Source organism: Procambarus clarkii, chromosome 18 (genome assembly GCF_040958095.1).
Source record: "Procambarus clarkii isolate CNS0578487 chromosome 18, FALCON_Pclarkii_2.0, whole genome shotgun sequence".
NCBI classification, from domain to species: Eukaryota; Metazoa; Arthropoda; class Malacostraca; order Decapoda; family Cambaridae; genus Procambarus; species Procambarus clarkii.
In genome coordinates, this window is record NC_091167.1 from 27,468,267 (window position 1) to 27,483,047 (window position 14,781).

Here is a 14,781-nt window from a genome sequence, read left to right on the forward strand (position 1 = left end):
CTTGGTGGCTCCGTCAGACATAATTCTTTGCCGTACAGTTTACAACTTCTGCCAAACTTCATTCCAAACATTTTTCCTTCAACTTTAATCTTCTTTAATTGGTTTCTCCCCCCTTTTGACCGCTTTGTTCTATGACTGACTCTCTCTCTCTGTGTGTGTATGTATATATATATATATATATATATATATATATATATATATATATATATATATATATATATATATATATATATATATATATATATATATATATATAATTAGTATATTTTGGTAGCAGTCTTTCCTGTAGACATATATTATTAAATATGACCGAAAAAGAAACTTTTTCGGTCATATTTAATAATATATATATATATATATATATATATATATATATATATATATATATATATATATATATATATATATATATATATATATACTGAAAACTCAACTCATACCCCAGAAGTGACTTGAACCCATACTGCCAGGAGCACTCTGCTGGTGTACAGGATCCCTTAACCGCTCGACCAACACGACCAGACAAAAGAGGACGGTAGCCGAGGCTATTTCCATTCCCCCGCCGGCACTCGGTTGGTAATCTTGGGCATGGTATTTTATCAAATCACCTCATTATTTGGGGCACACGTGAGGAACACAAATGCGAACAAGCCTGGAGGACCATTCAGATGGTCCCCCAGGCTTGTTCAGATTCAGATTCGGGAGAGATGGAAGGAAAAGGGTGGGGAGGGAGGATAGAGGGGAGGAAGAGGGGAGGGGGGAGTGAAGAAGCAGAGGGGGAGAGAGGGAAGAGGGGTAAGGGGATTTAGGGGGAAGCAGTGGTGGAAGAGATGGGAGAGGGAGAGTTGATGGTAGAGATCTGAGGTTCCCGGACACCGCCGGGTATCCCACATAGTATATCAATAAATGGAAATGTCTGTCTATCCGTTTGAGGCTTTTCCCAGTAATTGCTGTTAGGTACGCACCCAACATGGCTGGATTGGGATTGGCATAAAAGAAAGAGTGCCAATTTATACTGTATCCGCTTGACCCTATCCCTATAGTTATATATTAATACTAATTTTGTTTAATGTTGAACGACTTTTTCTTATTAGGAAGGAGCCAAGGCAAGTAATACGAAGCATGTGCCGAGAAGAGTCTGAGGATACTCACATACTGGTGATGGTGGCATTGTCGAGAGCGTCATTGTTGATGGTGGTGGGCACGGCCGACAGTCCCATGCCCACACATGCCATTCTCACACCGCCCTTGGCCCTGCGGCCCTCTCTGGGCCCCGGGCTACCCACCCTGGAAGAAGTGGAGAGCGGAGTGCAGGTACAGGCCGAGGGGCAGGCTAGGACGGGGCGCAGGACGGCGGCCAGCACCACCAGCAGAGTCACAGCTGGCCGCCAGGAGCCTTGACGACGGTGGCGCCATCGCGAGCGCTTGTGGAACCTGGTCGCCGTCTCATTGTTTTGCATTACCTCCGCCACTTCGCATATTTTTCGAAATGCTGAGGGTCGTTCGCAGTCCGTCATGGGTTGTAGAGCTAGAGGGGAAGTTGTTGACTCTTGATGAACGTGCCGGTCTCCCAGGCTGCATCCGCACAACACGAGTTGGTTCTCTGAGGACATCTCCCCGCCATCTGGTGTCACCGCGTTTTCTTCGGTATCTTCACAGGAGCCAGAGTCCGGCCTCATGAGCCAAACACGCTTTGTGAGACACCAGGTTTTCTGCGGTCGGACTGGCGAGGGCGTGAAGTGAGACCCAGGTGGCACGGGGAGAGACTCAGGAGGCACGGGAAGAGACCCGGGAGGCGCGGGAAGAGACCTGGGAGGCGCGGGGAGAGACCCAGGAGGCGCTGGGCGCCCATCGGAGCCCAGGAGTGTCTTTCCAAGCCCATATTTTTTGCTCATAGTTAGTCGAAGGAAGATATCTGCTAGGGGTATAGTAGGTCATTAAGCGTTCGGGTACTAGGCGCCATGTGTGCGTCCTACTGGCGTTCTAAGGGCGTCCGGCAGATGTCTTACAGGCGTCCTAAGGCGTCTTGGGATGCCTATTTGTCGTGCATTGGGGGCCTCGTCTCCTTCCAACACTTCTCACGCGTCGTCTCTGTCGGGAAAGAAAATTTGTAGTTATTAAGCATAATAAGCAAATTGGCAATCGACTTGGGGAATTCATACATAGGTTTAGTATTGCTTAATGTTAATAGATTTAAAAAAAATTATATTCCCTCTATTATATCTTTACATCCACTTGTGCACTTCAGTCACGTCACCACTTATTTTTCGTCTTTCTAGAGAATATTGAATTTTCTAGAGAAGTTAAGCATTTTTAATCTTTCTTTATGAGGGAGGTTCCTATAATTCGTGGGGGTTGGCGGTGCCATCTTCCTCCTCTGTACGCGCTCAGGTAAATATGTTGAATTGTTGTTGTTATAGATTCAGCTACTCGGAACAAGTTCCAAGTAGCACGGGCTATGGTGAGCCCGTAGTGGACTTACCTGCCACAGGAGCGGTGTTGTGTGTATGTTGAGTGTATGGTATGGAGTGTTTTGGGAAGGGGGAGGACGTGCTGGGGGGGGGGTGGTGAGACGTGATGGGGGGGGGGGAGACGTGCAAGGAGGCCAGAAGAGTGAGGGGGTGGGGGTAGGGGGGGTAAGGGGGGGCGGTGTTCATATAGGTCAGGGTTGGCTGCGGGTAGGGAATCACGGGCGGCTGATTCCCGTGGGCGGTCGAGGCTTTAACCGGTGGCCCGGGTCTCACTCAGGGTGGCCCGGGTCTCACTCAGCGTGGCCCGGGTCTCACTCAGCGTGGCCCGGGTCTCACTCAGGGTGGCCCGGGTCTCACTCAGGGTGGCCCGGGTCTCACTCAGCGTGGCCCGTGTCTCACTCAGGGTGGCCCGGGTCTCACTCAGCGTGGCCCGGGTCTCACTCAGGGTGGCCCGGGTCTCACGCGGCCGGCTAAAGGAATTGTTGGCGATTCTTCCCCCAAAAAATGTTATCTTTAGGCAAACTTTAAAACTTGTATCGTTGTTACTCCAGGAAAAACACAACATGTGTAAAACAAACACACTCTGTTTCCCCCAGGAACACACAGCGGGTTTTATACGTGGAGCTCAATATTATATAATTACTTGAAATTAAAGGGCCTCATTCAAAAATTACTTTACCGAAGCAATCATTCAGATTTTCTTAGCTCCATTGCACTCTATTTAAGACACCTGAAGGTAATATAACTCAGTTTTACAATATATATACATATATATATATATATATATATATATATATATATATATATATATATATATATATATATAGAAGAGGTAGTGGCGTCTGGTATATATATATATATATATATATATATATATATATATATATATATATATATATATATATTATAAAAAAAAAAATATATATATATATATATATTTTTTTTTTATAATATATATATATATATATATATATATATATATATATATATATATATATATATATATATATATATATATATATATATATACCAGACGCCACTACCTCTTCTTCTGTCCTCACTATTGTTAATCCATTCCTCTTTCTGTCCCTTTCTGACTCTGTCACCCGGAAACCTTCTGGCCTGGACTAAAAGGCATAAAACGTGTGCCTTTAAGACAAAACAAGTTTTTTTGGAGGAAATGTATAGATGGTAAAGGAGAAATTTAAGAAGAAAATGGATAATAAATTTACTCTCGCTATTTATTTCTCCGTGTGTGTGTATATACATACACTCCAGTATATGTTAGGAGTATACATATTTACACATATCTGTCTACAATTATTTGTTTATATATATATATATATATATATATATATATATATATATATATATATATATATATATATATATATATATATATATATTTGGTAATACATATTTGTAGGGAGGGAGGGAGGGGGGGGGGGGAAACATGGGGATGACACTATTTTACTCCCAGGATTGTCTTGGGTAAGAGCAAAGGGGTCTCTTTGTATGCGGCTGGGGAGGCCCAGTCCATACTGGGAATAAATATATCAGAAAGACGGTCTGCATTAGCTCCTCCTGTTGCCCTTTCTCTTCCCTCTTGTTCCTCTTTCTTGCCTCCTGTTCCTCTTTCTTGCCCCTTTCTCTTGCCTCCTGTTCCTCTTTCTTGCCCCTTCTCTTGCCTCCTGTTCCTCTTTCTTGTCCGTTCTCTTCCCTCCTGTTCCTCTTTCTTGCCCCTTCTCTTCCCTCCTATTCCTCTTTCTTGCCCGTTCTCTTGCCTCCTGTTCCTCTTTCTTGCCCCTTCTCTTGCCTCCTGTTCCTCTTTCCTGCCCGTTCTATTCTCTCCTGTCCCTCTTTCCTGCCTCCTGCTACTCCCCATTTCTTCCCTTCCCTCTTCTTCTACTCATCGCCTGTTCTTTCTTCCCTCCCAGAGGTTCAGAATGAATGGGAAGAGGAAAACGGGATAAAAGTGTTAAGGAAAAAGAGTTGAAGAGAGGAAAGGTGAAAGTAGAATAGGAGAGGAAAGGGAAGAGCGCGAAATAGAATAGAGACAATTTGGCCTCTGAAGAGGCTGACGGCCTGGGTAAGAAGCCTGACAGCTGAGTAGACAGCGCTTCGGATTCGTAGTCCCAAGGTTCCGGGTTCGATCCCCGGTGGAGGCTTAAACAAATGGGCAAAGTTTTTTCACCCCCTGATGCCCCTGTTCACCTAGCAGTAAATAGGTACCTGGGAGTTAAACAGTTGCTACGGGCTGCTTCCTGGGTGGGGGGGGGGGGAAATAACAAAAAAGGAGGCCTGGTCGAGGACCGGGCCGCGGGGACGCTAAGCCAAGAAATCATCTCAAGATAACCTCAAGATACAAGATGGTATCATGTTGGGTCCCTGGGGGGGGGGAGGGATCAGGGCACAGTGTGGGGAGCCAGGGGGCCTGCGCCCCCTGGCCATTCACTGGGTAAAATGCTCGTAAATTATCGCCTGATATGATTTTAATGCTCAGAGCTTCTGTTCTCAAATCGCTTGCGAGTCAAGTGATAAATAAGGGTTGGGAGAGAGAGTGAGAGAGAGAGAGAGAGAGAGAGAGAGAGAGAGAGAGAGAGAGAGAGAGAGAGAGAGAGAGAGAGAGAGAGAGAGAGAGAGAGAGAGAGAGAGAGAGAGAGAGAGAGAGAGCACATTAATATCCCCCTTGTTATAGTGTATACAGACTGATGAAAAGGTATATGTGTATTTATTAATTATTTGGCTTAATATTCCTACTAATCACGACTCCAACGTCATTCTTGCCTCCTGATTGTCAACACGTCCAGCTGGTCTCTGTTATTGTTACCCGGACCCGGGTATAAGGGGTGACTCAAGTATATAAGTATACGGACTTAAGTATATAAGTATACGCACTCAAGTATATAAGTATACGGACTCGAGTATAAGGGGGTGGATGGTGTAGGGTCTATACAGTCAGCCCGTCCACCTAACATCCTTTCCAATCCCTTTGGACATCAAAGCGAAGCCATTATCCTAAGCTATCAGAGGACCCACGAACAGAAAACGGAACAGTATGTCAATTTCGCGAGCCGCTTCCATTTTCTAATACGACAAGTTTTAGTTTTGGGTAGTGTAAACGTCTAAATGTGACGTTCCGTCAGGAGTACAAGTTGGGACAATACCTGGATGGGTGTTCGTCTAGGCAGGTGTATGCTGGCTAGAAACTCCTGTTCATCTAGCGGTAAATAGGTACCTGGGAGTTAGACAGCTGCTACGAGCTGCTTCCTGGGGGGTGTGTGACAAAAAGGAGGCCTGATCGAGGATCGGGCCGCGGGGACGCTAAACCCTGAAATCATCTCAAGATAACCTCAAGAGGAAGAGAAGATAGGTTTGTGGTTAACCAACAGGTAAGAGGGTAGAAAATCGAGGAGAGTGAATGGTGAATCGGTGATTGGTAGGGAGGTAGGGGTGAATGGCCTGGCGATTGTCTAGTTGATGCCTTAAGGGATGGGGGGAAGGAGATGGGATGGTTGACGAGACGTTGTTATGATGCCAGACACCTGCAGGAGGCCACACCTGGGTCTTAGACAACACCGGCACTCATGGTAAGGAAAGGTAAGGTAAGGAAAGAGCAGCAGCAGCGTCACCCCCACGTGCCAGCGGTCGCTTCATTCAGTCTTGCAAGACGTGCTCTGCTACCATTTTTTGTGTAACCTGACTGTCTATATATATATATCTTACTCGGTCCAGCTCTATCAGGACTCGACACTACCACTCTCAGCACCACCACTCCCAGCACCACCCCTCTCAGCACCACCACTCCCAGCACCACCCCTCTCAGCACCACCACTCCCAGCACCACCCCTCTCAGCACCACCCCTCCCAGCACCACCACTCCCAGCACCACCCCTCTCAGCACCACCACTCCCAGCACCACCACTCCCAGCACCACCACTCCCAGGGCCAGCGCCACCAACTCGAACGCAATATACAACATTGAATTTCAAACAACTTGTCCGAATCTGTGCACTAAACCTTGAATGTGTGTGTTAGTTATTGCTACTCCTTGGAGGAAGAGATGGGAGAGGAGAGAGGAACTGGAGGCTGTGTGCATCTTCAAGGAAAAAGTTAGGAGAGGGAAGGAACGGAGCTCAAGGAAGATGGAAGACAATATATATATATATATATATATATATATATATATATATATATATATATATATATATATATATATATATATATATATATGTCGTACCTAGTAGCCAGAACGCACTTCTCAGCCTACTATGCAAGGCCCGATTTGCCTAATAAGCCAAGTTTCATGAATTAATGTTTTTTCGACTACCTAACCTAACCTAACATTTTCGGCTACCTAACCCAACCTAACTTATAAAGATAGGTTAGGTTAGGTAGGGTTGGTTAGGTTCGGTCATATATCTACGTTAATTTCAACTCCAATAAAAAAATATTGACCTCATACATAATGAAATGGGTAGCTTTATCATTTCATAAGAAAAAACATTAGAGAAAATTTATTAATTCAGAAAAACTTGGCTTATTAGGCAAATCGGGCCTTGCATAGTAGCTGAGAAGTGCGTTCTGGCTACTATGTACGACATTATATTATATATATATATATATATATATATATATATATATATATATATATATATATATATATATATATATATATTATATATATATATATATATATATATATATATATTATATATATATATATATATATATATATTATATATATATATATATATATATATATATATTATATATATATATATATATATATATATTATATATATATATATATATATACCTGGGCTCTAGCTAGGAGACTCGAACTGTGGACCCTACGTGGAAGTAATCCCTTCATAAAATATGAATTTCATTTGTATTTTGTTGACAGGTTAAACCAATATTATTGCACCGTTGTCTCATTGAAAGAACAAACAGAAGTATAGACCCAAATAAAAAATATATAATAACGTACATCTCCTAATAATTAAAAATCAATCACTTATTTTTTTTTTTGCTAAAAAACTTATTACGTAATATAATCAATTATTTTTTCAGCGTTTATATTTGTAAAAGTTCTTTGTGTGAAAATTTCATCAACATCGAATAACAACTACAGGAGAAGGTATAGAAAATAAAACTCCTCAAAATGGAGTTTTGAAATTTGAAATATTATTCCGTAAATGGAGTTAGCTAATTAATCCTCAACATCATCCCATTTAATTATATGTTACTTTGCGTATACTCTCCAGTTACTTTTATTTAAATAATCTGATTATCTTAAAGGTTATCTAAAGAGAAAATACTACTAGTTAGCGCCTGTCTTGTGCCGTTCCATTTTTTGGCCAGTTAGATTCAGTAAAGGTTGAGTAGATACAAGTTTGAAACAGAGTAGTTTTGTCTAACATTAAACCGTAGGTTAGATAAATGGAACAAATTACTGGGTAAACAATACACGTGGGATCGCTGGAGTGTTTCAAGCGTAGGTTAGACATATATATATATATATATACGAACGAGTTTGGGTGGATATAAATAAGAGCCGCTTCGAATGGTACAGAAGGCCTACTGCAGCCCCTCCCACATTATCTCCCATATTTAATGAATGATTTGGGATGGAACGGGGTGAAGGAATGGTGCCCAACCACTTGGGCTGGACGGTAGAGTGACGGTCTCGCCTCCTGCAGGTCAACGTTCAATCCCCGACCGTCCAAGTGGTTGGGTATCATTCCTCCCCCCCTCCCGTCCCATCCCAAAACCTTATCCTGATCTCTTTATTGATGACTGATAAAGATTAAGCCACCCAAGAGGTGGCACGGGCTTGAATGGCTCGGCGCTTTCCCCTGATAATTCACCTTCCTCTTGTCATTTTTTCTTATGTCTCTTCTATTCGTTTATCAAGGTATTGTTTCTTACCCTGCCCTAACTAACACTGGAAAAAAAAGTTACCAAAACAGTTTTTTGTACGCATGATTCGTAAAAAGCGGGCACTTGACCCTATTAATTAATGTCAGCAACATTAATAGATTTCATGTTTTTTTTAGACTGGGATTAGTGGCCTTCTCCCGTCTAGACGTGTTCAAGGAAGCTGTCATCACCGGCAGCAGCAGCTTATGAGTGCGGTAAGTTGAAGGAGGTTATGACAGGAAGAGACCCGGAATGTCTTGTCACCATCACTGATATTCTTACACTCTCAGAAGCGACCAATTAGACCAGCAATAAGAAAAATAATAAATGTAACCCCGATTTTATTGATCGCAAGATGGTAAGCAAAATTTGATATAAAAATCCATTAAATTCAGCAGGGTTATGCAAATTTTCACACACCCCTCATTAAGGTACTACATAAATTTAGTGTAAAAATTATTTACTCTAATTTGCTTTAATTCAGATATTTGTACTTATATATATTTTTTCCAGGTATTTTGAAAAATAATGAATGGAGATATTTTAAGAGAGAGATGAGGGATGTAACGTGACACTTACGCTGGCCCCCACCAGAGGTCTCCCCGATACGTAAACAAAGCGTTTTTTCCCACCCACGAATTTTCCCGCCTTTATTGACAGGGCTGTTTACTCATTCCTGATTATCTGGTGGATGTATGGACACAAGAGGAAAGACGCATGCCGGGAGGGAAGAGAAAATTGGAATGAAGGGGAAGGGGAAAGAAGGGGAACGAAAGAGAAACAGAATAATGTTTGGAAGAAAGAGGGTTAAAGAGAGAGGACATAAAACGGGTAGGAGGTATACAAAAAAAGGACGTAAGAAAAAAAAGATAAAATGAGAAACATATAAAAAGTGATAAAGAAGAATGAGGCGATGAAAATGTATATACTATTTTACATAAACATGGCCTGAGAGGATCTACAGCAGCACTCTGATCCTCTTGTGCTGCCCCCACCAACAGAGGACTCTGAGCATCACCATGGCAACCAGTCTATGGCAAAGTAAACAGTGTTAATATCACCCGCTGCACACTGCTGTTTACTTTGCATTAAACTAACTTATAAAACGTAAATAACGATTAATAATAAAATAATATAGCTTCTATTTCAGAGCAGGATCTATAGCACTATTTGGGATATACAAAATTAATTGTTCAACACTAAGGGATACCTAGACTCAGATGCTAAATAACAGTTTCAAGTGAAATGAGGTAATTTGCCTGTATGCCACTGTACTGTCCCTGTGAGAGTCATGTACTAGCCCTTGCCAACACAAATAACTGCCTGGGCACATTTAGAAATGTGTATAATTTATTTCCTATACACAACAGTACATACTTGTAAGGAGAGTGAATACGGCGGTCAAAGAGACTTTGAGGTCACACCCGTTGTTATATTGCATGACCTGTTTAAATCTACAAAGATGGGTTGATATTATGGCGCGCTTCTATTCGTCAAGAGGTGAAATATCAGCCAATCAGCGTGAAGCTCGATGACGTAAAACGATTCTCAAGCGTCTGATTGGCTCTTGGAGAGTCGCTTTACATTTGGCCTCGGAACGGCAACGCTCAATGGCGTTCTTCGTGAAAACTGAAATTCCTACATAACTGACAGTTTGCTGTTCGAGGATGAAAAATCGGCAAGGGTTATGAGATGTTCACAAAAATATGAAGGTGTTCCTGTAGGCAATTCTCCTTCAGTAAAGGGAAATGTAACTATATTCTCTTTTATTGTTGTGAGGAGAATGTGAAGGCTCGTCTTGCAGTGAGAAAGGGGCTGCATTACGACCACAATACTCAAAGTATATATACGAAGGCACGGCCGCGCTGCTCACGGGACAAAATACGCTCCAGCGACGTTCAATCAACTTAAATTCGACGCCAAATCGACGTCGTTTGCCTGGGGATGGAGGAGGGACGACCCGACCACCCAGCCCCTAACAACACTGACTTCGTTCCTTGCACATGTGAGATTTATGACTACAAATAAATGGTGTCATATAAAGAAAAAGAAAAGAAGCATCGAGGAAAACTCCATTACACTGTTAAGCCAAGGCAAGGTGAACCCTCACGGCATCTTCAATTAAGATTATTGGAGGTACAAGTCTTGCATATAAACATCACCTAACGCAACCATATCTGCATTATATCATTGGCAATGCAGCTGCATTATTCATCATGGGATGGGAGAGTGGTGTAGGACTGTAGGCGATGTCTCCGTCTGGCTGGACAGTTGGCCATAAATGTCACATGATGTTTATCTCACGAGTTCAGTAAGACGGTGGACGTGTTTTGTGAACCATTTGTGAGCAGTCATATGGGACAAACGACTTACCGGATAAGAGTGGTAAGTCTCTGAATGACCTGGGATATGCACATAAATTTTTGTTTTGCGGCTATAATTCACTGTGGGAAACGTTTTGATGAGATAAGTTTTAAAATATGACATTGTTGTGTGACTAGGCTATCCTAGTTTTTATTAACGTTTAAATATATAGCCAGCCGGTATCCCGGTTTAGTGTAAATGTCGTGGTTATCTTATGATAGTGACTTGTAAAGTGATTATCTTACGATAATAACTTATGTTGTAACTTCAGGGAGATTAAATATATTTAGTTTAGCTCATTTTGTATGATATTTTTGTTGTGACTAAAATTCACCTGTTACCGAAACTCTTTTTGTTGATACAGTTTCCGTGGCCAGGTTGTATGTTCACAGAAATGTATCCACGCTAACAGTTAAACACTGTTTGTATACGAGTATTTTGTTGTAGAGCAGCCAAGAGTTATTCAAGTGGGAATAACAGGGAATGACATTTCAGACGAAGCTACAAAACTTGTAACTAAGAGAAGAAAACAAATTAAAACTCATTTACAAATTACTGAGTCAATCACAGAATAAGAAAGTAATTAGAAATAGGGCAATGCAAAAGGTGTACATTGACCACAACACAGCAGTTGCAACATCAGGATCTGCGGGTTGGTACAAGAATTCAACCAACTACGAACCACTTATTGTGATGAAAGGGACCAGTAGAACAACAGAAGTACGCTTACATCGCATCAGGCTTGGATACCCATGTGTAAGCCCTTGCAACCTGCAAGGGCTTACAGGTTGCAGAAGATGAGAAGAAATGTCAGCAAAGTGGAGAAATACCCGACAGACCACTGGAACATTATCTAACATAGTGTACAGTTACAAACCCAATAAGATTTCAACAAAGATTTAACAGGAAAGAAGAAGTTGTTAAACACATTGGGCATAATCTTACTGAAGCGAACATAAGAGTCATAAATACTCATTGTCCTCTTACAAATTACGTCTGAATTTGGCCGTTTGCCCGTATGGCCGAAAATGGAAAATAATTGCAAATAAATTTTGGATTTTTTTTTCCAAAACAGCAAGTTAAGGGGTCCTCTGGTAGGTTAGAAGGGCAGGAAGTTCTCCTAAAGTTTCAAAACGTCATGAAAACGGTTAACTGAAAGTTTCCTCTCCTAACCTAACCGAGTAAGCCGGAGGACTCAAACAGAAAACTGACAGTACATCACTTTCGTGAGCCGATTTCATTTCAAATCACGTCCATTTTTGGCCATAGCGCGCATACGAGCGAAAAGCGATGTAATTTTAAGAGGACGGGTTGCATACTCCGCCTAATTAAAACAGAAACAAGTAACACTTAGTTTGCTAACCAGAGGCTTAGGGCCCGCGCAGAAATATTCCTGCAAAAAAAGGAAAAAAACTCATCATCTCCATAATATCCTCTCGATCATCATCGACAGAATCACCATCACTATCATCACTATATACGTATGCCATCTTCATCGAGTGCCTGTTGCGAGCACTATCAATAATTTAAACTAAAAGCCAGAGTGCCCATTGAAAGCCAATGTAGTGCTCGTTGAGTGGTCACTGAGGACCAGTTGGGTGCTCAGTTAAGTGCCAAATGAGCACTAAGAGTGCCAAGGGAGAACTATGAGTGCCAAGTGAGTACTATGAGTGCCAAGTGAGAACTATGAGTGCCAAGGGAGTACTATGAGTGCCAAATGAGTACTATGAGTGCCAAGTGAGTACTATGAGCGCCAAATGAGTACTATGAGTGCCAAGTGAGTACTATGAGTGCCAAGTGAGTACTATGAGTGCCAAATGAGTACTATGAGTGCCAAGTGAGTACTATGAGCGCCAAATGAGTACTATGAGTGCCAAGTGAGTACTATGAGTGCCAAGGGAGCGCCATGAGCACCAGGTGAGCGCCATGAGCACCAGGTGAGCGCCGCACCTGGCCTGCTATGGGCGGACACCTGTAATCACCTTGCCTAATTACGTTCATAATTAATCTCTTCAGTATTTTTGGAAAGTTATTTTTTACTTTCCGCTAAAGGTCGGAGATGGTGTGAGGGGGGGGGGAAGCGGGTGATGAAGAGGGTGGGGGGAGAGAGAGAGAGAGAGAGAGAGAGAGAGAGAGAGAGAGAGAGAGAGAGAGAGAGAGAGAGAGAGAGAGAGAGAGAGAGAGAGAGAGAGAGAGAGAGAGAGAGAGAGAGAGAGAGAGAGAGAGAGAGAGAGAGAGAGAGAGAGAGAGAGAGAGAGAGAGAGAGAGAGAGAGAGAGGAAATACCATCTACTACGAAGGTCATTAATCTCATCTTGCACCAATATCTATCTACCTCTGGTAGGTTTTGACAGTTATATTTGCTCCTGGTTTGTGTCTATAATCAGAGGCGATGATTATAGCAATATAGTGAGGTGGGGGGGCTGCTCCCCCCCTATATCACCGCCATGGTCGTGAACAGTGACGCGGGACCACCACGTTAGGGAACTGCGTGCTGTATTTTGTACGCTGCAGGTCGTCTCCAAAGCCAATTTGTATAAGGGAAGATTGGAACAAATTGGATATGCATTTGTAAAGTAGCTTTAAGTCACATTGAATAATTAGCAAGGCGCCATGCAGATTTTTAGCTTTTCCTTGCTTAGTGGTGAATGATTCTGCCCGAAACGCTGCGCGTACTAGTGGCTTTACAAGATTGTAATTACTATACTATTTATCCTCACAATCCCAATGTACCTTCTTGTATATATATAAATAAAATAAAATAAAAATAAAATAAAAAATTTAATGTAAGAGTTATAGTCTGGATATTATATCACAATCCCCCACAGGATTAACAAATAAAAAGATAATATACCCATGTGCTCAGCTCTGGGGGCAAGATTCCCAGAAATGCATTGTTTTAAAAGTGCAAAATACTCTGTTCTCGACAGACACACGTGGAGGCAAAATCCTAGACACAACAGCTCTCAGACTCTAAAACCAGCAGACACTGCCCAACCCCCTCAACCCCCCCACTTCACAAGGTTGTAAAGTACTGGCTAACGACTACAAATGGTGCCAAGAAGCCAACTTTCCAGACTTACAGAGGAAGAAGATCTTGTCTTTCACAATTACTTGCAACCACTAAGACATAATTACAGAGGCATTAGAAGCAGACCAAAAAAAAAACGTTGATGTGAGCAGATTTTGCAGAAGCGTTTGATAAATGTGATCATGGAATAATGGCCCAATATATTCAAGCTTGGGGGGGAATATATCAGGCCAAGTAGGGAAGAGGGTTTTTACATTATATAATAAGTAAACACAATGTTACATTATACGACCTCACAGGATACTATTTCCGCACCAATTTTCAATTTCTTTATTATACACCCCATACCCATCCCGTGGGCGGTGGTACGAAGGGTTACAGAGGCACATAATGGGTTCAGGAACCCCATTTTTATAAACCCCATAGTTGGTTTAGCCGAACAAATGACACACGGCTCCCTTTTAGGTAGGGAGCCGGTCAGCCGAGCGGACAGCACGCTGGATTTGTGATCCTAAAGTGGTCCCGGGTTCGATTCCGGGAGCCGGCGAGAAACAATGGGCAAAGTTTCTTTCACCCTATGCCCCTGTTACCTAGCAGTAAAATAGGTACCTGGGTGTTAGTCAGTTGTCACGAGCTGCTTCCTGAGGCCTGGTCGAGGACCGGGCCGCGGGGACACTAAAGCCCCGAAATCATCTCAAGATAACCTCAAGATAATCCCTCAGTGTCGACAAGCCTCAACCCACATTATCGCGGTATGTTCAGAGGTATGCCACTAGGCTAGTCCCAGAACTAAGAGGCATGAGTTACGAGGAAAGGCTGCGTGAAATGCACCTCACGTCGCTGGTAGACAAAGACATGATCACCCTGTACGGGCTCACCACCTTACAGTGCTCCTGTAAGCTTTTGATTGAGCGACAAGCAGCACGACGTTGACAGGAATACAGAGAAGATAGTTATAACACCTCAAGGTGTTATAACTGTGAAGCGACCA

The 14,781-nt window shown here is 42.5% G+C and overlaps 1 protein-coding gene across 5 annotated transcripts in view; it reads right to left on the bottom strand.

The window, feature by feature from the left end:
- The window catches only part of LOC123754269 (leucine-rich repeat-containing G-protein coupled receptor 4), a 128,141-nt gene that overhangs the window by 24,187 nt on the left and 89,173 nt on the right, over positions 1–14,781 (bottom strand). For all 5 annotated transcript variants that reach the window (XM_069326414.1, XM_069326415.1, XM_045736507.2 and 2 more), the window contains exon 3: positions 1,153–2,091. In XM_069326414.1, coding sequence (XP_069182515.1) covers positions 1,153–1,895 — 743 coding nt within the window. In that variant the 5' untranslated portion in view covers positions 1,896–2,091. The remainder of the gene's footprint in view (positions 1–1,152; positions 2,092–14,781) is intronic.